The sequence below is a fragment of the Haemaphysalis longicornis genome, unplaced genomic scaffold (genome assembly GCF_048455015.1).
Source record: "Haemaphysalis longicornis isolate Haplotype H1 unplaced genomic scaffold, Haemaphysalis longicornis Haplotype H1 scaffold_1, whole genome shotgun sequence".
NCBI lineage: Eukaryota > Metazoa > Arthropoda > Arachnida > Ixodida > Ixodidae > Haemaphysalis > Haemaphysalis longicornis.
In genome coordinates, this window is record NW_027526203.1 from 47,561,543 (window position 1) to 47,585,158 (window position 23,616).

Consider the following 23,616-nt stretch of genomic DNA (forward strand, 5'->3'; position numbering starts at 1 on the left):
GTCAGCCACAAAAACAGCGCTAAAAATGCTCGGCCCAGTGCTGCACTTGGGGCTTCGCCTTTCGTGTGGTGCTTTCCGTACAAGGTCTGTCCAAAGCCTGCATGTGGAATGCTACAAATGGTGCCTAGAGTACCAGCGAACTTATGTTGATCTTTTATATGCTTGTAAAATATCAATCGGAAAGCATCCTTTTAAACCTGTTTTTCCGGCTACATCCACACATCAGCTGTTTTTAAACCGCCCATGCCTTTCTGTTCCTTTCTTATTTAGGGGGAGAGGGGTAGCTTCTGAACTGTGAATCACCTTTTTTGACACGTTCAAAACATCTACCATTGACTTTATAGCCCCCTGGCAATTTCGCCCTTTAAAGCCTCTACCTCAGTGCATGTAAATACGAGCATCTTCACGGCGGAAGCACATAACATTTTTCTTGTTGCTGGTCATATTGTTCAACATCACATTCAAAAGTCCATCATCTACACAGATTCACCCAGCGTTGTACGTGCATTATCATCACAAATGCGTTTCAAATATCACGTCATAAATCTAGTTTTTAACACTTTAATATCTGCGTATGCCAAAATTCCCGAAGTGATTATATGTTGGGTACCGAGTCACTGAGATTGCAGGAAATGAGACCACGGACCAAATGGCCGCCGCTGTTGCACACACGAGCACAGTGGACAGTACAAAAATATCATACACCGACAACAAGCCACACATAAGACAACACCTTCGCAGCACGTGGCAAGCCGACTGCAGTACACAGACAAACAAGTTACACCTAATAAAATCACACCTAGAACCATACACTTGTGACTATCGCAACAGTGTTATGGAAGTTGGCCTAGCTAGATTACGGATGGGCCACACACACGCGACACACTCCCATCTGCTGACTGGATCTCCAAGCCCCTTGTGTAGCAGGTGTGGGGAGGGCATATCCGTAAGCCACATTCTAATTACATGCAAAGCACTCCACACAAGACGCAAGCACTTCCCTCAACTATACAGGCAACGCATTCCACTACACCCCGCATGGTTTTTAGCGGATGATCCCATGATTCCTCTACAACGCACTTTTACGTTTCTTAGTGAAATCAAAATTTTACACCTCATTTCCTATCACGCAGAGTTTTGTAGACCTAATTTCATTATTCATACCACGCACAATCACCAACTGGCCTTCTGCACCAGCTATGATCATTGTGTCTTACTGATTTGACTTCAGTTTTTTGTTAAGTGGTTCTAGTTTGTCTTCTACCCTCATACATAACCACTCTTTGTTGGCCTTGCACCATAAACATCCAACCATCATCATTATCATCAATACAATGATCCAGTAGGTATAGCTCGAGCAAAGGCAAACTTTTACGACACTGTGCATAGCCTTTGATTTCGCTCGTGATAAAGAGGTTGTTATATGTTAAACACGAGCGGTTTTAGTTTCCCGTTTCTAAACAGTGGTACAAACAAAGCTGTTAACTGCGCGTACGTCTCGACGTCCCCTGCGGCGTAGATTTTTCGCCGACGCGTGCGCCGTTCCCGAGCCCGAGGACTGGTTCGGTGTGGACAGCTACTCCGAGGCCACCCACATTACGCCTCCGACCATCACCCTGACGGCCATGGAGCTGCGCCTCACCCACCAGTACCTGCTCGAGTACAAGGACGAAATCGCTCCAGACCCCAAGGTATAGCACACTGTTATTTTTACTGGGCGGCGCCATGTTGAATCTGCGTGGGTGTACAGTCGAACGTAAACTTCAGGAAGTGACCCCACACCCACCTGTGATGGGCTTGAATTCGGAAGTTTATAAAATGGAGCAACCATTGAGCCTATGAGAGACTGCGGGGAGATACCGATTGTATGTGAGGGATAATTTTACCGAATTGGTTCAATTTGATAACTTGTATTTGCTGATGGTTTTAGGAAAAACAGCATGTTTCAACAGTTCTCTTTGGAGATTACACCATAGCGAAACTGTCTGGCCGCACTGAATAGGCTTCTTTCTCCTAAATTTATTATTAATAGCGCAGTCAAACATGGATATAGCGAACACGGATACGTACAATTATTGTCTATATCGAGCAGTCTGACCATCTCTTAAAAATGCCACGCAGAAAATATAGCAGTGTTGTACGCGTGTATTGAATTCCTGATCACGGGCACATTCGATATATCGAACGCTACCCCGCAAGTGCCCCTGCAAGTGCGCTTCTCCTGAGGGGGTGGATGCGATGAGGATGACTTCTCACTGGCGCTGTTGTTCCCAGTGAAGAGAAGGCGACGTCGCGTCGCTTCGATGGCCTTCAACACCTGCTACTCGCACACTAGTTTCCTCCATGCCCGTTAGCATGGGGGCAGCCGCATGGAAGCGAAAACGCGGGCGTTGATCTGGTTCCCATCTGCCTTTCCCAACCGAAACGAACCAAATGTTCCCAACCGCCTACTGCTGCCTAGTTTGCATAAGTGCTAGAGTCGCTACTCTTGTGGCCTAGTGTACAACGCCGGAGTTTCTCACCTGAACGCCGTTCGTAAGCTTGAAGACAGGGTGGTTAACTTTATGACGCAGAAGATGAAGCAAGTGAATCTCGCAGTTTTTTTTTAATGTCAAATAAAGTGCGCTGGTCGTCGCGCTATGTCTATTATTTTCTGTTCTGCGAGGAACCAATCGGTAAGCTACCGACTGTCACAATCTCGGAAAGCTCTCAGTGCCGTGCAGAGTTATCTGGTAATCTTCAGAGAGGCGTATTTTATAGTTCGAATTATTCGTGTATAGAACTGTTTCGGGATCCCCATGTCGTTATATATACATGCTTCCGTGTTCGACTGTGTAACAAAATTTAAGGCTGAGCACGACCAGCGGAATTGAAGTGAATCCAAACGTAGCCTATGTTATCTCTGGAAGTCCCTTTTGTAGTCCCTAAAACAAAGCGCTGAGCCAAGGTTTGTGCCTTTTCTAGCTTCTCGATGCCAATTTTCTCACGCGGATCTCATGTAGTATAAAACCGGTCTTCATGAGCAACTCTTTAGTGTTCTTCAATTCTACCATGCGACGTAGAAAGCCCAAGCCACGGGCTTTCGCGCATGCATAGTAATTTAAGTACATCAAAACATGTCGGAGGTAAGATACGCAATCAGGCATTTGTGTTCGGATGTACTTCTAGGATACGTTCCAATAATGATATGTGAATAAACGTGTGGCGTTCTCTTTGTTGTGAACCACATATGAACAGTTTCTCTCTTGACACCAATCTAAAAACCTCGAGGCCAACTTTGCGGGGCTTGGCAAAAGCTCAGAAAACCTGACAACAGATAGCGTCCGGAGTTTGTCCCTCTTTCCTTCCTACTACCGCCTTGCATCACTTAACCAGGCCCGAACACCCGCCAAGCCGCTCCCACAAACACAGCCCAAGGGCACCTCTTTTCTCCGGTGAAGCAGGTCAAATGGCTCTGCAGTAGTCTGGCTATTGATAATTCTATGCAATACACAATTGTCTGCAAATAGAAGGCACACGCCGGAACATACACCGTAAGAAATAAAAAATATTTTGATATTGTTCCGCTTTTATAACTCCTTTCTTTGATGGCAGCGCATATTTTTTAGTAGAATAAACGGCATTCGGGGCAAATGTGGCAAAGCTCAAATTTCTAAAAGACAGTCTCTGTATATTGGGCTGGTCTGCTATACCGAGTTTAATGTCACATTCACTGCTGTACGCAAGAGCATATTGCTGGGAGAACATATATTTCTACGGGTGCTGTGGGCAGTCGTATGAAAGTACTAAGACCGCAACGGGCGGGCGCACGATTTTCCGAAGGCAGTACCCACACAGAATAATTGCGCATTGAAAGAAAGCGGGGGGATTGCTGCGCGGAGCGCAATGTGATGAGCGGCAGGTGATTACGTTCCGCCGTTCTTGGTCCTTGGAACCATAGGTCAGCAATACACAGAACTCAATCAAATTCAATAACTCTTTTTCCTTCACGCTGTCCTCACTCAGACTCAAGAGCCTCGTCTGTACTCAAAATCACTCGTACTCACTCACCACACACTCAGTCGCAATCGCAGTCACCTATACTCACTTGTACTCATATTTAATATGTACTGACTCGTACTCAATCTGTACTTGTTTTCACTCAATAATCACCCACATTTACTCGTATCCAAACCTTTTTTCTACTAATTTGTTCTCGCAATCAATTAACCACTTACATTCACGTGCTGAACTGGGTCTGTTGAACGAATAATTCGAACAGAGCAAGTTCAGGGCAGCCAGCATGCCTGCCCTTGCATTCACTATGGCAACCCCGTGTCGAACGAGTGCTGAGAGCCGCGGAAGAGGGAATGGCAAGAACGGCAGTTTTCCCCCTCATCACCTCATTTTACCCATCCTTTGAGGAATGCTGCGGCACCACGAAATGCGTGAGACTCGTGCACGCACGTTGCGATTCGAGTGCGTGATCAAACTCGCAAGTTTGTACGCGCGAGTATTGATTACAGTATTCATGAGTACTACTCACAAAGTACACATACTCACGTCTGCACTCACTCGTCATCCTACTCACATTTTTGTCTGGGTCTGCAGTCGCTCATAATCGTGCTTTTCTTTTGTCTCGGTTCGTACTCTCTCATCAGCGTACTCACGTGAGTTTGAGTACAAGCGAGTGACTACGCCGCCCTATGCTTAAAACCGGGTTTCGCTCTCACTTGACGAAGGTGTAGCTGATCGCTCCACAAAGCAGCCACGGGTTTGTTTAATGCGTTTTTCTCTCCGAAGTTCACATCCCAGCGTCTCTGGGACACACTGCCACCTATGGAACATGTGGAACTACCGATCATAGAACTTTCTTTAAAGCGGGGTGTGGTGCGGGTAGGCTAAATGAAAATACCGTGGTCCACTGTACGCGGAAAACTCTTCCGCCGCAACGCGATATGCGTGCGTCAACAAAAATAGAGAGGGAGCTGAGGGGACATAGTGTGGCTGGGTTTATCTTTGTCGCAGCAGAGCGTGTGCCCAGCGCGGAATTGTGTGCACCACAAGTGACAAAGGCCGAGAGGGGCGACCGGTGGTTCGGGCGGAGCAGCGTCAACGTGGCAATGGCAAACAATGGCAGCACGTTACTTGGAAATTGGTCGGTCGTGCGTCCTACGTACTTTCAAGGGCCAGGCAGCTCACGAAAGAACGGGAACGGGAACGAAAGAAAATACTACGAACACGCAACGTGTAGCGAAAAACACTTTAACGAACCATGGGGAGTAGTGCAGTGGTAAACACCGGCCGCGCTGTAGTGCTTCGCCGGTTTGCCACCTTTCCGGAGAGCATGGACGCATTTGGAGGCGCTTCGTCATCCCTTGCGATGGGGCACGCCAGCAATGTTTCCTTAACGGGCTCCAAGCGGTTGTTGTCTGAACTTGAAATGCTGTCATGGAACCTTCATCGTCATGTCCGGTGTCACGAAGTTGGCCACCCTCCTCTTATTGCCGGCATATATTAAAGCCTTCTTCCCAGACATTTATGCGTGGACGCCTGAGAGAAAGCATGAAACTGTAATCGACATAGGCAGAAATTACAAAAAGTACGCTCGCGTGAAATACAGCTCGTATTGTGGAACGAAGCTCTGGTTTTTAAACCTAGAACATCGCGCTCTTCACAGGACCCGCTGCGCGGCCTTTTGGCGGATCTTGGACCCGAACCAACCGTAGAAGACCTGGTGGGGGACAGCGGTGCCTCCGCGGACGGCTCCAGGGACGCGGCCGTCCTGTCCTCGGCGAAGATATCGCTGTCCCTGTACGGCAAGTTCTCCGAGCTGGAAGAGGAGTCCCCCGAGACCGACCAGGTGCTCAGAGACACCAAGCGCATGCTCGTGGAGCTGCTAAGGGTGAGCGAGGACAGTTGTACGCTGTTTTTTCGTGCCGCTCACCTGTGGCTTGTTACAATATAGCATTGCCGAGTATGTGCAGTCTTTATGCACACTTATCTCGGCCGGTCGCATGCACCAATTTACAGCGCTGTAGTTTTACGCAGCCTGGTCATAAAATAGTCTTTACGGAATGCAGGCCGAAAGTCATATGGGTTGATATCGCCCAAAACAATGCACGTCTTGGCACATCCGGCCCTTACGGCCATGGGCTTGTCTTGTAGAACAGTGTAAGATGAAGTAACGTAATAACGCAGCTCAAGCTTGATGTTGGGCTAGTGTGTGTATTATGCTTTTGAAGGTAAGGTGCGCTTGTTGTGAACACAGAGCCGGACACGGAAAAAAAAGGTGATTGCGTACGTTTTTTTTTTCCGGTGTCCGCCTCTGTGTTCACAACAAGCGCAACTTACCTTCAAAAGCATAACGCAGCTACTGTTGACAAAATCGGTGTCACGTTGGAGAAAGTGTTTGTGATTTTTCTAGTGTTTTAGGCTGCTCGTGCACAACCTTATAAGAAGGGATCGAAGTTTGTTATTGCCGGCGTTTTTTTTTTGTTGTTTTGGCGCGGAAAGCCTGAGTGTGTGTGCGAGGGCTATAATCTGTTGCCTCCTGTTTCATCCCAGGTATTTCCGCGCGTGACGACAATCCCAGAGCTTCTTGGGGAAGAAATCACCCCAGACCAAGAACGGGATTTCCTCGAATCGCAGTCTTGCATCCGTAGCCACCGAAAGTACGGCTCCTTGGTAGACTTCCGAGAGGCGCTGCAGAAAAACCTCAACATGCTCGAGGACTGCGGCCTTGCCTCGGCCGGGGACGACTACCAGGTATACGAGAGCGCATCGAATGTCTGGCGGAACTGTCCCCTAGAACCTGCAATTATTCGCTTTGTTGGCGTCCTGTTAAGACATGCGTTGTTGTCGTTTACACACGTTTATCAAGACTTCTGTGCAATTTATTTTTATGTCGGCAAGGTATATCAGTACAGAGGAGTCTACTAACTTGTCTGAAACATTCGTCAGCCCTTCCTTTAACACACCACTGTATGATTAATTGCGGGCACGAAGTGCGTGAGCGCGTTTGTACGCGCGCTCAAGAAAAGAGAACATTGCAAACGTCGCGTCGTTTTCTGTATGTCTAAAAGTTCCGTACTATTCGTCAACTAAACATCCGAGACTGTGGACGTTGAGCTTCCCGCGGACTGGCCGGTGCACAATTTGACATCCGTTTCTTGATGTACAAGTGGAGGCGAAAAATGAAAACGGTGGTGTGTGGAGGTTTGGCGGATGTTAAAGTTCCCCTGGTGGTCAAATTTAATCCAGTGCGCGCACTACAGCGCGTCGGCGAGTTAACCCCTATTTGAATAATGTTCCTTCCACTGAATGACACCTCTACGAGGGCTGCTTTCGCTGACTGTCTTGAAGGTTGAAGTATCCCGCCTGAACATTCATTCAGTGGGCTAACCACTTGCAAAATGAGCGAACGGTGTCCTCCAGGTTGCCACGCCGGAGATCCTTCCCTAAATCCCCTTATACTCCATCGTGCAACGGCGTTCACTCGCAGGACGTCATCAACGGCATCGCGGGCGACATCCTGAAGCAGCGCAACCACCGCTTGAACCGCAAGAAGGAGCTGGCACACCTCGTTGCGACGCAGCGCAAGCTCGACGTGAAGACGCGATACTACGAGGAGACGCTGGACTACTACGAGCGCTACTTGCAGGCCTGCCTGGCCAGCCTGGCGTCCTCTGGCAAGTCTCGTAGGCAGTCGTGTCCAGCGGGACAACCCCAATCCGGCAGCGGAGATGTCACCCACCCCAGGCCGCTCAAGTAAGTCGCCGTTGGACAGCTTTGCCGTTCTCGCCTCCCCGTGCCAGTGCCCAACCGTTTATGGCCCGGAGCGCGTGAGGCGAGTGCGAATTTGCGAGAGAAAAAACGCGTAACAGGGCCCTGAAACAGGTAGTTGAGGGGTCCCGTATTAAGATTCATAGCGTGCAAGATGTGAATTAAGGTTTTCCCTTTGGCCGTGAGGCCCACCACTGAAGAGACCGGCGCTGCGATCGTTCTGACGTCACTTGTGGGATCACCGTTCCTATCTTGCTGCGTAGTTGGCTTGCACCGCCTGACCATTCGCTTAGGAAGCGAATTCTAAAAGCATTTTCGTGTTAATTTCCGTCGTTTAAAGTTAATTCTCAGGGTGTCAAGCGCAGTTTGACCTCATGGGGTCATTATAACCGTATCAACTGTGGAAAATTCTCCGCAAACAAGCGTAAGCTGCTGCTCGTTTCCCCGAAAAACAATGTAGACTACGACGATCGCCGAACTAAGTTTCAAGATTTCCTCTGTTTGCAACAAATGTATAAAGCAGGAAATCATGAAGCGCTTACTGCTCCCAGAAACTTTGCGCCAGACACCCGCCGTGCCTGTCCGCACGGCCGACGGAGCAGCTCCAACCGACGCAGGTCGCGGCGGCAACAACTTGTTACCGCTTTTTAAAATAGCACTAGTCGTGGAAAAGTAATTCCACATTGGTGAATGTGGATGTTAGTGTGGGGAAAGATTGCGCTAGCTAGTGTCATCAGCTGTGGTTTTCAAAGCGATGCTCAAATATCTGCCGCGATGTACGCCGACCGGCCGCGGACGTGGATCCGGCACCGCCGGCCCGTTCACGGGCGGTGTAGCGAGTGGCTGGAGGCATAGAGTTTCTCACTACTATGGCTCGAGGATGGCGATACCTGCGCGAAGCATCGGCCGAGGCCGTGGCACGTATCTTGATCATCGATCGCTTAAACTGCAATCACCACGGATACAAAGTTACACATACAAGAAAGGGGGTAGCAGTGAGAGGAAATGTTGTATTAGGGACTGTCATTTGCAACTATAACGATAGCGGCGATGGAATATCTGCCGCGACGCTAAGCCTGAGGTTCCCAACGTTCGATTACGTGCACCCGAAGCCGTAAGCGAGCTGTTGAAGACCCTCTCGTCGCGCGCGCGCGTGTTGCGTTAGGGTTTCCTAAACTTTTTGGGTGCCCCAACGCTCGGTTCTACTATTCTAAAACTCCTCATTACCCCAAATGATTAACGACGTGTTTCGCCTCGTAAACAGCCTTGCCTCCTGTTAGCAATCGTGAGTGTCGAAACTGATGCTAGAGAAAAGCAGGAGCACTGTAAACAGACAAAAGCCCACGTTGCAATTATAAATTCCACACCGAGGTACTAACGAATTATAAATATAGCCACGTCGAAATCCGCTCGAAAGCGTTGGAAACTCGCGTTCATACCATTCATACTTTGTGAACACGTCGCGAAAAGTAAACATATCAGCCGTGCAGACTACGTGCTACGGCAGTGATCATTAATCAAATCCGGGCATAACTATGAAAAATATTGTAGGGGAAATAGGCACTGCTTAAGCCAATCTGCACATCATAGCCGCACTTTTAAGCATGTGGAGCGAAGGAATCCGATCACCGTTCTCACGTAGTGATTCATTTACCAGGCAATGCGACCACTACGCGGGGTGAGATCACAAGTCAGCGACGCGTTTCCGTCTCTGTTACAAGATGTTTCCTTGCGCACACAGTCTCGAAAAGGGGGGATCAAAGAAATACGAACAACGGAGCGCACAGCCTCCGACGCATTCTGCACCGTGTGGCTGCAAAGTCGGTAAACTGCGCGCATGCACCGTTCTTCGAAAAATGCTTGATCAAGAAGAGACACCGGCCGTTTATTTTAAGGCGCCTTTTCACGCTGCGTCGCCACTGAGCGGGATGATCGTTGAACGGCATCATGCTAGCTGCAATCATCCTGCTGCACGCTTGGCCCGAATGCAGTAGATAACAGGTTGCTCAGTGGGGAAAGAGCTTTGAAAGGCGCCTCAAATAAATTAACGGCGTCGCTTCTTCACCAAGCATTTCACTTAACAGTAGGTCACACTCTCAGACGGCCTTAAAGGAGCCATGAAGAGAAAATGCAACTTTGTTTAATTTGAAAGAACTAGGATTCAGTATCTCACTCAGCTCCATTAAAGCCACAAAAGATGTTTTTTAACGAAAAAAAGCAAAAAGTATTTAAAAACCTTCAAATTTTGCGCCACAGTGACGTGTTGTGAACAAGAATGACGTCATACGGGCCAACAATAAAATATAATTTTCAGTGCGTTAACTGCACGTTAGCATTCAAGTCATGCGGTCAAATAGAACTAGAGGCCCCATTACAGACGTCCAGTCATTTGTCGTCACGACAGGTCAGTTAGGCGGCCGCCAATCGCACAAACAAGGTTCCGTGACGTCATAGAAAAGTTGCGGTAAATTGTCTAGGGGGTCGCAACGGCTTCACACGTTTTTCTTTAATATTTCCGTTATTTGTTCGAAGATTGCGATGATATTGGTATCATTGTTATCGGGACTAAGGAGTCTTTCTAATAAACCCAACTTGTAATTTGTCTTCATGGCTCCTTTAAAGAACTACGCATGCGCGCAGTTTACTGACAGTGCAGCCAGATGGTGCGGCATGCGTCGGAGGCTGCGCGCTCCGTTGTCCGTATTTCTTTTAATCCCCCCTGTACATGTCACGTCACAAGTATTTCATAATGAATTTACAGCGTACTTTTCTCGGCATCAGTTGCATCGTCCTCGGCATTAGCTGGCTGCGTACGAGCTGTGGGTCGCGATACTACCTAAACGCCATGGCGTCACCGGGAACAAGCGAGTCGCTGATTGCTCGCCCGGATTGTTTGTAATTTGCATTACGTCCACAAGGAGGAGGGAGTCGGTGGCCACAAAAAAATAACACGCGGTCGCATACGCACAGGAAATGTGTTGTAGGAGACGACAACCCGACCCAGCGTCCAAGTGGCGTCATTTGTAGGTGGCGCCACGGAGTCAATATCCTACGCAGCCCTACGCAAAGAGCGTCGTTAGCACTGCGCATGCGCAGTGCGCTGAGGTGGTTTTGTGTTTAGCGGACGTAAGACCAACACATGCTATTTCAGCCAAATAGCCTGCGTACGTTTCTGACGGAGTACGCATGTGGTCCTCTCCTTCTTTGGTTATCCTCTTTGGATAATACGATTTTCGCATTAGACGTTCTATTTCCCGGTTCTCGTGAAAAATCTATGAGCGAGATTTCATTGTACAGGGTCGCTCACTCTTTGGTGCGAACACGGCGCAACGGGACCGTGTAGGTTTTAGGGCCATGTTCCGCGGAGCGCCAGCGCACTAGCCGCGGTCGCGTATGGAAGCTAAGCGGTGCAGGCTCATAGCATAGAGTTTCTTAGTAAGTATACTACAGAGGAAACTGCGCCTCGTAAGCCATGTCGTCGTGGGGGTTCACGGGAAGACCGCCCTTTTTGGCTTGGGCTTGGCATGACAATTGGATTCTTAAGCGTTTTTTTTGTAATTTGCTTTCTTCACTATGAATTAACACGTTTACGAGCTACAAGGAAGCTGAAATCCTCCCGTTTTTGTGGTAGCCGTGTTCAGTGAAACAGCAGGCAATGCGTGATCGCACTTGACGTTGCTCATGCCGCAGTCTAAGGACGTATGACTGAGCGGGCAATATGCCGCCGCGAAATTTGTAGCCGCCGAAAAGAAGAAACAAAACGTACTTCGACGAAGACAAGATACGGCCGATACGGGTGCTTGTATGCGTCCTATCTTGTCATCGTCCACAACTGTTTAACGCCACGTTTTCTGTTTTCTTGTTAAATTACCTGGCGGTCGGTGCACCGGTTCACCACGAAGGCAGCGTTTTCATATGCACGCTCAAAAAACTTTCGAAACTCTTCAAACTTATTATTTGAAATAATGGTAAAATTAATAAAATCACAGTCTCTAATGAGTTACCCCCCAAATGAGTTACTACAACCTTGGCCTACATAATAGCAGGCACAACCGTTCCGGCGAAAATACGCTTTACTTCCTTTTTCCTTAGTTTTAAAACAGCATGTTTTTATTTCCCACTTACACAATTGCCCACTATTCTTCGCGTTTTTGTGGCACTTTGTTTAAATTTGCGGTCACTAAAACGTTTCAATACAAGCCAATGATGAAACTAAGGCGAGCGCGATGTGTGATGGCGGCCCATGACGACACAGACGACCTTGCTGTGAGCCGCATAGACGCTAGCGCCAGATTCCTGTCTAGTGTATACTGTAAGAAACTCTATGGCGCATAGGGGCTTAGAGGCGGGGCTTAGTGTCGTCTGCTAGCGCGGGAGCGCGCCGTGCTTGCTTTGCTGTGAAGCACGCATAACGGTCGCATGCTTAGCGCGCCGCGACCGCTTTGCGGGAAAGCGCACTTTACTCACTCCGGCGCGTTCTGTAGTTTCGCGTATAACTGAGTGCTGCCTCTTTTCGGTGCTACGATCCCAGTTAAATGTACTTATTGTTGCGAACATTTCAGGACAGGCTTGGTTTTGCTTAATCAGAGGCGCTGTAGAGGAGGGCTGCGTGGAGTTTTGGCCAAGGGGATTTACTTACTCTGCACTGGCATGGCGCAGCACATGGGTGTCCGTGCATTTCGCCTCCACGGAATTTCGGCCACTGCGGCTGAGTTTTGATCCCGCGACTTCGGTCTCGATATCTGCTGTCATTTTTCATACATATGAATATCGCGCATCGTCGAGACTGTTCAAGCAGTCGCCCAGCAAGAGGGTCTCACGCACCCAACACGATCTTCCTATTCTCCCTCAAAGTCATGGGATGGTCACACTCAAGTCTGCTGCATTATAATGCATATATCAATAATTCCGCTGCTCACCCGTCTAGTTATTGGGAAACAGCGGCTCAACCCTTTGTTGCCACCTGCTACGTGTCCTACGTTCTGGTCCGACACGTACTTCCTCGCAATAGGCCTACGCGAGTAACGAAACTGCGGTCACCAGTTTCATGCCCCACAATTGTGGAACAGCTTCTCCCTTCTTGATGCCACATAACTTCTGCATTATGTGGCATCCCCACACGCATCGCCTATCTAAACGCCACGAACGGAAAAATCACCAATATGTTCGCTGTGTTTTCAATGTGCTTAATAATGCGAGCAATGCCTTACATATAAACAAACACTTGAATTGTGGACCTGAACCGATTTAGACCTTTTTTTCATATTTACGACATTTATTGTCGATTTTTATGACTTCACTGATCTCATTCGAAGTCGCATCTAGCAATCCGCGAGTGCCTTCGAGCTAGACTGATCACGTGAACACTCCGAACAAAAAAAGCGAGCCAGACGCCGCAACCGGGCAAAAGGCCAGCTGCTATAGAGAGCACACGTAGAAAATAAAGCTTTGCTCTATGACCCTCTTTAGTTCAGCAGTGTCGTCAAGTCCTGAGAGTGCCCCGCCGTGGTGGCTCAGTGGTTTGGTTGCTTGGCTCTACTGAGCCGGGATACCCATGTTCGATCCCGGTAGCAGGTGCCGCGTTTCAGTAGAGGCGAAATGCGTGTTTACTGCGTGGTATCAGTGCACGGTAAAGAGCCTGGGGTGGGTATACGGAGCCCTCCTCTACAATGTCTTGATAGTCAGAGTTGTTTTGTGGCGCAAAACCCTATAAATCAAACCAAGCCACTCCTGAAATGTTTGCAACAATACGTGAATTCAGATGGGATCGTGGCACTGAAAAGAGGAAGCACTCACTTGTCGTACGCAGAAGCTACACAACGCGCCGCAGTCCGTAAATCCCGCAACGCGGCGGCGGCGTGCTAAGACACTACAAGCATGCCGACAATTAGGCGTGCTTCACAGCAAAGCAAGCCACCCCCGGTGGTGGTTATCAAGCACGGCGCACCCCCACACTTCAGCAGACGACACGAAGCCCCGCCTCCAAGGCCCTGTGCGCCTGCGCCGCTACGCTTCGTTGCGCGGCCGCTGCTTGTGTACTGGCACTCCGCTGAGCGCCACGCTGCGCCGTGTTCGCACCAAGAGTGGACAAACCTGTACATACAATCTGCGCGGCTAAAGCCTTCTCGGCTTGCGGCGGAAAGACGCGGTTTGCTTTTGGACGTATACAAATCACGGGGAGCGAGTGCCACCTTCATGGCGGGCAGGGGGCAAAATATCGCATGTTACTAGTCGGAGGGTAGCCGGACCAGATTGCGCATGCGGGCAGCGCAACCAGAGCCATCCCTCATCGAAAAGAATGCGGGGGCACGTCGAGGCTAGCCCCTCGTCCCTGCGGAACGAATGCGCTCATGTACAGTCGGGTGCCGGCACCCGCCGACCGTAGCGTATAGCGTACGCTAGCCGCTGCGCTAAAACTCCTTATTTTAGCGTTTCGGCCTCGTAGTGCAAGCAGTGAAGTTGCGTTTGTTCGAAACCGATTTGTGGGTTGTTTCGAGTCGAATAAAATGCATCCGTCACAGCCGCTGTTTTCGTTCGTATTATGTATTTATATTATATATTCGTAATTAAGCTTTCCTAATATGTTATGCACGTTTTGCATTCAATACTAACGGGAAGGCGTCTGGTTCTACAGGGGTGGGTAGTTGTAAAGAATTCCAGGGTTCGTTCACCCACATGAGTGAGCCGCTTCGCCTTCGGGTCAACAGATGGCGCAGTAAGCGTTAGCGTGTCGCCGTACGAAACCGACGAAGCGCATTACTGAAACCATGACTAAAACTCTCCGCGCGATGCCGACGCCGATGCCGACGATGCCGAAAATTTAGCGTTTAGCGTACGCAAAAAAGGAAAACGCTGTACTAAAACTCTCTTAATGGCCGAGCAATAAATAGCTAATGTCGGCGAAATTTCCGCATCGATCCCTGTGTCATCTGCAGGCGGTAGAAGAGCACGGGACGAAAATAGTGGAGACAGCAAGCGGAGATTGCTACCTTCACACTAAACGTTTTCACACCTTTATCGCCTAAAAACGGTGTAGTACAAGTGGAATAAGGGTGTTGAGAAGTCATTACGCCCTTTGTCTTACGTTGCAACACCCTAATTTGTAGCTTTACACCCTTTTTGTGTGGCAAAAAGTGTGTTGACCGACTACAACCACCTTGGTTTTCTGTAGGATGTTCAAAGGGTATGAAATGGGTGTTCAGATGCAAATGAAACATCGGAGCTGACGGTAAACCTAGCTTCCTCAGGTTTTGCTAGCCTTTACTATGTTTTCTTATGTTTTTTCATGTTCTTGCTAGGCTAGGCTAAGTGCTGAGGGGTGCGACGCAGTTTATCCGGATTTTACGAAGCCGTTGGGGTCGGATGCCAGGGGACAAACAAGCCACGTCGATTTCCACTGTGGTGGTTCTCCAGCCTTGCGCCACTAGTGCAAGCTGCACCAATTTTCTGTTTTTTTCTGCGTCTTAGTAGCCCCAAAAACACTATCACCTTTGAAATGGTGTAGTACAAGGTACGCACACGCATATGCACTTTCTGCTCAAACTCAAACAGGCGCGAAATTAGGCTTCACTGTTATAATACCTTATGTGTGGTGGTGCACACTTTAGAGGCGGAAGTATTTTTTTGCTTATGGCACCGGGTGAAACTTAAGCTTAAGCAGCTTCGCCATTATTAAATTATGCAAATTCATGTTGTTTTAAACACCGTGAGCTACAAAACACCCCCCCCCCCCCCCCCCGAAGAAAATGTTGAAGTCCACCACTTTGGAAAAGACATCCAACTTTGGAGGTCTTTAAAGGGAAACTCAAGTGAATTGTCAAGCTCCCGTTTTTGCTTGCACTGCGTAGACTGGCTCAAGCTGAGGCCTACGCAGGGGATGAACGCCCTCCGCGTCACCGCAGACGCTCAAATGCCATGCCCTTTTCCAGCATATTCCGAGCTCCCCTCACTCATGCCTGTAACGTAAAAAGCATGTTCACACCAGGCCAAGGGTGGGCCTATTCTGGCCTGTTCCCACTGCCCGCAAGCAGTCGGTGCTTGTGACAACTTCACGCCAATGAGAACTCGCTAGCGCGTCAGTGTCAATCTGGGCGCGTTCATCGAACTCGCTCGTGGGGCAGTGAACGTTGCGGCCCAAAAATGGTGAACTCAGTATACGAAACATCGGTCGAAAACAAAAAAAACAGCTTGCAAAAACAGTACTTTCGGAGATTCGAACTTGTGACTTGCAAAACAGCCTAGCGCTCCAGACCAGTCGGCCACAAGCTATCGCTGCCGGTTCTGGAAATATAAGGTGTAAAATGTATGACTAGTTTACACTTTTATTTTGTTTTAGCGTTTTAAGCAGCTTAGGTGACTATTTGTTGTATAGCGCTCGTGCAGTAAGTGTCCCCCAAATTTCCACAATATCTCACGTCTAGCAATTACATTTCTTAGACGGAAAAGCATTCGCAGATGCGTAGTCGTGCTGCTGACCGCTGTGCTTGTTCACCCAGCGCAAAAAAGTGCTTTGTACGTGCTCTATAGTTTTACGCTGTACGGTAAAAGTTCCAGTTGATTTCATTTCCTTACTACCTATACTGGCTTCGCTGACTTTTCCCGCCTTCAAGTGGCCTTAGATTTTCCTACTAGCGTACCAGTCAGCGAAGCGTCGCTTGTGCAGCGGTTGTGTGGAGCGACCTGGACTTGGAACTTGATACAGCGTACAAACTAACAAACTAAAGAAACGCACATACTTCCATTCACAAACGTGTCGTGGCTTAGTTTCAACGGAGCGAACGAATTGCGACAACCTGTCGGCGGCCGGCGGACTAAACTCTGTACCATAAACGCTTGGCCGACTAACTCTGTCGGAAGGTCGGCGAGCCGTGCAGTAGAGTAATCAAGCCAAGTGATCTCCTCCTGAAGTCACACGAAAACGCCACACAAAATGAGCGAGGATTCAGAGAGGAGGACAGCATTTTCGAATTTATTTTTCTACTAAATAAATTCGCGTAAACGCACTCAGAGTGGTTGAAAGATGACCTTTGGACTCCGGACTACAATTTCCGCTAGTAATCCCGCAATGTTTGCAAATCACTTCAATGTTCCTTTAACACCTGTTTTGTTAGGTTCCAACACTTTAATTTGTAGCTTGACACCCATGGGACAAAAAGTGGGGCTCTTCGATTTACAGTCACGGACTCACCGCGGGTAGTCCGCGGGTAGTCCGAGGATTCCCCGAAGCCATAGGGATACATGGGAAAATCGAATGCCGGACTGCTTCTCGGGGATTCCGCGGTGAGTCCGAGACTGTAAATCGAAGAGCTCCAGTGTTGAAATATGGAACACCCTTCTTTGAGGGTGTTTTAAGGGCTGTGGAATAGGTGTTTGGTATACAATAAAATTCTTTGACTTATTGAACATGTAACCACAGCAATTTTTCCCCTCCACCTCACGATTAACAATTTTTTGCAAATCCGCATGCTGACGGGTTTAAGCTGACATTAAAATCCATATTTCGTAAATTGGCGCTAGAACATTTTATTTTTGTGACAATTCCACCGACTCTATCGGAGGACTTTCCTCTGCTGGGTATAAAAGCAAGAAGAGACAATGTGGTAGTAAAGTGATTCTTCCCACTCTTCCCACGTATCCCATTACTTTTCTTACGCTAAACATATGTGGCGCAATTAAGTTGGACTTCTCCGTGTTAAACGTGTGTATGTCGTGCGGCGCACTCAGCCTATCCACATTGTCACGCGTAGCTGAGTGGCCCACATCCTAAATTTGGGGTGGTAACCATAGCCTTACTCATTTATTTCAGGGTGTTCACAAGCACACCCTTTTTTCATCCTTACACTCCTTTTTTTGTAAAATATATTTTAAATGTGCGTGCCGTGGTACGCCCTTTTCGCCGAAATAGGGTGTAAAAAACTTACGAGAGTGGAGCGGGCGACACCACCATGGAGGTCTTCCTGTGCCTCTACGGTGTCCTTCCCCACTCGCTAGCTTTCCCGCGTGCCTTGGCCAGTTTCCGCTGGCACGCTCCTACCGTGGAGAAGCGGCCGAACTAGGCGTCCCTACTGTGACGGAATGGAAAGATCGCAATGTGCGCGCTTTCCCAGCGGTCCACCAGTGGATCTTATTTCTTCTTGCATATATGCACGTAGCGTAGGTTCGTTTGACATTTAAGTTTATTGTATGATGCCTGTAGTTGGTTTGCTTAGGCTGGGTATAGCACTCTTGGGTGGCAACCAGCTTCCAGCATCTGGATTCGTCAATTTAGCGCACTTCATGCCTCTCATTCTCTCTCTCTCTCTTTCTCTCTGCAACTTGAATTCGCAACTGGAAGTCCTCCCTGCTACAATGGCTGCGACAGAGCGTTGTAGCGCAGGATATACCATGGAAGAAAGCGAAGAAGGGTCTGCAACGCACTGTAATTTCCGTAGTGGTGTTTGGTTCGGCGCTTTGGGGTAGAGGCCCCACCCCTTCTCACTCGCCGCGGTGGCTCAGGGGCTAAGGCGTTGTGCTGCTGAGCCCAGGTACGCGGGTTTGATCCCGCGTAGCGGGGGCTGCTTTTCTGATGGAGGCGAAAAGGAAAAAAACCAGTGTGTCGACATTTCGGCGCACAATAAAGATTCCCGTATAGCGGAAATTAATACGGAGCCCTCTGCTACGGCGCGCTTCATAGCCTAAATGTAGCTTTGGTGCGTTGAGCCCCACAATAAACTAATCCCACCCTTTCCCCTTCGCTCACTACTGCTCAGTTGCTGTTCTTATTGAAGCGGAGAACACGTGTCCCAGATGTAGTTCAACATCCGCAGGTGGTATGCATCAATCCGTACCCTTCCAACACACCACACCTCATAATCCAGCTTCATCTGCCGCGCGTCAACATTCGGTTTTTTTTCACCCCTTGACATTTTCACGCCCTTTCTCAGACAGGGTGGTAGAGGCTATGCTAACGCATGCCTCACCAAGCGTTAGGATCCGTTCTGATTCGATAATTTCACGTGAGAGCCATGATTTGCACTTTCTAATGACGCTAGTAGCGAGGGAGCTGCCTAGTAAAGAGCCCAGCCGGAAAGACGTCGGGCCGCGTCACGGCACTTCGGTAACGGAGGCCGCCTGCAGGCGATTTTAATAAAGCCTGCACTCAGTCACTCACTCACTCACTCTCTACAACCAGGTCCCGAAAGGCGATCAAGTACTCCGGCGCCCGGCTGCGCAAGAAGGGCATCCTGCTCGAGGTTTCCGGCATCGAGACGCAGCACCTAAAGAAGGTTTGCTTCGAGATCGCCCCTGCAGAGGGCGCTGGCATGTTCAGCGTGCGGACGAAGTTTTTGGGTGTCGGCACCGACGAGGTCACCACCATCGACATACAGGACCTCCTGCAGCGCCAGTACGAAGGCGTCGCCGTCACGGAGCTGGCCGGGCGGGCCCGGCTCAACAACAACCTGCTGCTCTTTTTCCTAAACAAGAAGTTCTGCGGCAAGTAGGAGCCGACGAATCAACGCCCCCAGGTGTCCCAGGTGCTGGACGTTAAGTGATCACATTAAACTCACGGGAGAGCCTGTGATGGGGAGATTTCTTTCTTTTTCTCTTGGTTGGCTAAGAGGAGTCCGCTGAGACTTAGGTTAACCCCTGAGACCAAGGCTGTGCCGATTTTGTTTGTGTGCGTGTGTGTGCAACCCACAGAGCTTTCGCGGTTAACTCATTCATAAGCTCGGTTTACATGCTATCTGTGGACGTTTTCCGTAGCATGTAGTGTTGTGCGCCTGTTTGCCATTCGAACGCTTTTGGCAGCATTTTGTTATTTTTATTTTCATGACAGCCGCCACTCTAGGGCCTATGTATTTTATTTATTTATTTTAAGCTTGTTGTTTTTAGTTTTCTTAACGACCGTGCCCGCGCGAGTCACTCTTTTTTTCTACAGTTGGTGCTGTTATTAACGTGGCTACTGTGTGTATTGTAATCCGCAAATAAACAATTAAAACATGCTCCCGTCTGAGTCTTTATTGACGCCCTCCAGGCTTCGCTTGCGTAAATGGTCCAACAATTCCATGCTGTGCGGGAAGCCGTAGGGGCGGTTTCTGCCGAAATGATTTATCCGCTATTTCACGGACAGTCTCAACCGATGCCAGCGCCATCGCATTCTAGCAGCAGACGGAGAAATACGGCTGCCTGTCTGCACAGCTTTCATTCCTCCATGTTTCGCTGTTACTAAGGCCCCTAAAATCGCTAAGGTAGCACCATCCATTTTATTTTCAACGAGAATATATGTAGCCGTCCAAGCTAAGCCTTATCTGCGCATGCGTAGGAAATTTAGTTCTTTCTCAGACAGGGTGGTAGAGGCTATGCTGACGCATGCCTCACCAAGCGTTAGGATCCGTTCTGATTCGATAATTTCACGTGAGAGCCATGAATTGCACTTTCTAATGATGGAAGTGTGTTGTAATTCTGGCAAACAATCCCTACAATTTGAACAAGGGCTTACCAGGAAGCCCACAGCATCTTTCCCCTCCCGCGCACTCTTTACATTGTTCGCGTGCTCCCGTAGCTTATCGCCAGAGGTCGGCGAACTCACTCATGAGCCCACTCACTCAGACTCATTTGGACTCAATAACTGGATATTCATCATCATCATCATCATCATCACCACCAGCCTATCTACGCCCACTGCAGGGCAAAGGCCTCTCCCATTATTCTCCAATTGCCTCGGTCCTGTGCCAATTGTGACCAATTTATCCCCGCAAACTTATTGATCTCATCTGCCCATCTAACTTTCTGCCGCCCCCTGCAACGCTTGCCTTCTCTAGGGATCCACTCTGTTACCCTTAATGACCAGCGGTTATCTTGCCTTCGCACTACATGCCCTGCCCACGTCCATTTCTTCTTCTTAATTTCTACTAATATGTCTTTAACACCAGTTTGCTCCCTGACCCACTCAGCTCTCTTCTTGTCCTTTAATGTTACACCTATCATTTTCCGCCCCATTGCCCGCTGAGTCGTTCTCAATTTAAGTTGAACCCTCTTAGTGAGCCTCCAAGTTTCTGCCCCGTAGGTGAGTACCGGTAAGATGCAGCTGTCATACACTTTCTTCTTCAGCGACAATGGTAGGCTGCCATTCATTATCTGAGAATGTCAGCCGTATGCACTCCACCCCATTCTCATCCCTGTGTCAATGCACACACTAAAACAGTTGAGCTTACGATGGACAACGCAGCGGCGGACGCGCATCTGCTTCATATCGGGGACGCCCGGCGGGATTTGATACGTCGCTGGAAGAAACTAACACAACCGCAAGCTCAATCTGCGTATAGCGCAGCTAATTAAACAAGCTGAGGAATATGCAAACAGCCTCAGCCGACAAGGAACCAGGTGTGGGATCAATTACAATTTTCCTTAAGTAGTCGCCGCACCTGGCTCATTCTCCGGTCGGTACTCGGGCGCACGGAAAGCAAAGCAACTACAGGACAACATCTCCAGTGGGTCATCCACAACTATCCTGGGACAGATTAAGAACTCCTGCGCGACATCACTGCCCACCATATTGGCGCCTCTCTAAGGCTCCTTCCCCGACCACGTGCCCACCCGATTACGCTGGAAGTCCCAACCCGGACCTAGATGCCCCTTTCACAATGACAGAAATTATCGCTACTATTCGCAAACTGACCCGCAATACAGCACCAGGGAACGATCGCATCAACAATAAAACACTCCGAAACCATGACTACAAAGCTATTGACAGCCTCCTACAAAACATCAATGAAAGCTTGAAGCGAGGACAATTACCGGCACAGTGGAAACATGCAGACATCACCATGATTCCCAAACAATGCAAACGCATTACCTTCCGCAACTTGCGCCCCACTTCTCTTACCAGTTGCGTGGGCAAACTCTACGAACACATGGTGCACGACAGACTACCGCCGTACTTAAAAAACAAAGAGTACCTCCCGCACAACAGGTCTGGCTTTCACCTCGGACTTTCAACACAGGACATCCTTCTTCAAATTAAAGAAAACCTATTGAATATTCTCAGCAGCCAACACAAGAGCGCCATTCTCGCACTTGACGTCAATAACGCGTTTGACAATGTCACCCATCAAGCTATACTCGAAGCCCTGCAATCCACCCACTGCGGAGAGGAAGTCTACCGTTATATGCACGACTTGCTTACTGACCACACGGCCACAATTGGCGTGGGACATTTCTGCACGGCAACTCTAAAAACACCACCAAACGGTATCCCCCCCCCCCCAAGGTTCTGTCATTTCTCCGCAGCTTTTCAATTTGAAAATGCGATGGCTACCGCCACTCCTGAAAAATATACCAGGAATCAGCCATCCGCTGTACACAGACGACATCACTATCTGGACGCATACAGGCTGAGTAGGAGAACAACAAGACGCACTCCAAACAGCAATAAACATCACGGAAGAATACCTCCGGGCTCGCGGGCTTTCCTGTGACCCTGACAAATCGGAACATTTGCTGCTCAAGAAACGCAGCAGAGGTCGCCCACCCACCCCCATACCCGACCTTGAACTCTCAGTCAATGGTAACCCCAAACCCCTGGTTAATACCCTACGGATTCTTGGCTTAACCGTACAGAGAGACGGAGCAGGCCTTGCAACCTTCCAAAAAGTTAGAAAAGCCAGGGTCATCACCCTCAGCAAATCCTGCGGAGACAACAAACCAGCGGTCCGGTACACAGATGCTGCCCGGTACCCTCGAAAGTCTGCGTATGCCATCAGCGTTGTTAACAACCATGGCACAGAACTCACGTCGGCCACAATCCCAATCCCGGACATCACTGGGCGAGGGCGATGCCGATATCCTCTGCAGACTCTAAGTCTGCAGAGGATATCGGCATCGCCCTCGCTGCTACCACGGGCTCAGACTACCTCACTGTCATCTGTTCACAGACTTCAAAACCGCCTGCCGCAATTTCCAACTAGGTCGTGTTTCTGGTCGAGCCATCCGCATCCTGAACACTCTACAGAGCCCCCACCCCCCCCCCCCCCCAACTCCACATAGTCTGGACGCCAGGCCACGCATCCCTCGAGAGGAATTAAGTGGCCCACGCCACTGCCCGCGTACACACCTTCCGGGACTTCCCCCCCATTGGCAGACCGATCAACGACGTCCAGCGATGATTTTCCAAGAAGATAGACGGATGTCCTCACCCATTACCGACTGTAGCGCCGCATTTACCCCCCACTACACCCCAACAAGACCAGAGAGGACGCCATTACCTTCAGACAGCTGCAAACTAACACCTACCCCCACGGAACTCTACTCCATGCCATCTACCCAACAACATACACACTGACTTGTCAACACTGCCTCACACCCAGTACTCTCTACCATATGGTCTAGGAGTGCCGACAATCACCATCATTAACCCCCCTACCAAACCCAACACTGGAGCAGTGGGAGGACCAGCTGACCAGTTCACGCCCTCAAGACCCGCAACGACTGGTGGACAGGGCCCATCGGGCAGCCAAGGACCAAGGCTTCCTGCACTAAGGTGGCCTCCAACAACGGAACTCATACAATTGAATAAATGTTTATTCCTCCTCCTCCTGCAACGACGAACTTACGGCTTCTAGAACAGCTCCGCTGTTCTAGAAGCCGTAGAAGAAAGGCCAGTGGTTGTAAAATTTTCTTCTTTCAAGTTGAAACAGATGGTATTGCTTTCAAGTGCAAAACTTAAGAATGAAAGTGTGAGCATTATTAGTGAAGATTATTCGTTTGCAACGCGTCAAGCAAGAAAAAAACTCGTTGAATTCGGCAAAATGAGCAAGTGCGCATTCAAACTACGGTACAAAACACTTCACATCAATGACAAATGCTATGGCTACA

At 49.1% G+C, this 23,616-nt stretch overlaps 1 protein-coding gene across 1 annotated transcript in view; it reads left to right on the plus strand.

Moving 5' to 3' along the window:
- Positions 1-19,652, plus strand: part of LOC144163878 (ras GTPase-activating-like protein IQGAP1) — a 40,249-nt gene extending 20,597 nt beyond the window's left edge. Inside the window, exons 8-12 of the mRNA XM_077694553.1 lie at positions 1,520-1,691; positions 5,660-5,884; positions 6,547-6,747; positions 7,484-7,749; positions 18,935-19,652. Coding sequence (XP_077550679.1) covers positions 1,520-1,691; positions 5,660-5,884; positions 6,547-6,747; positions 7,484-7,749; positions 18,935-19,244 — 1,174 coding nt within the window. The 3' untranslated portion in view covers positions 19,245-19,652. The remainder of the gene's footprint in view (positions 1-1,519; positions 1,692-5,659; positions 5,885-6,546; positions 6,748-7,483; positions 7,750-18,934) is intronic.
- The last annotated feature ends 3,964 nt before the right edge of the window (positions 19,653-23,616 follow it).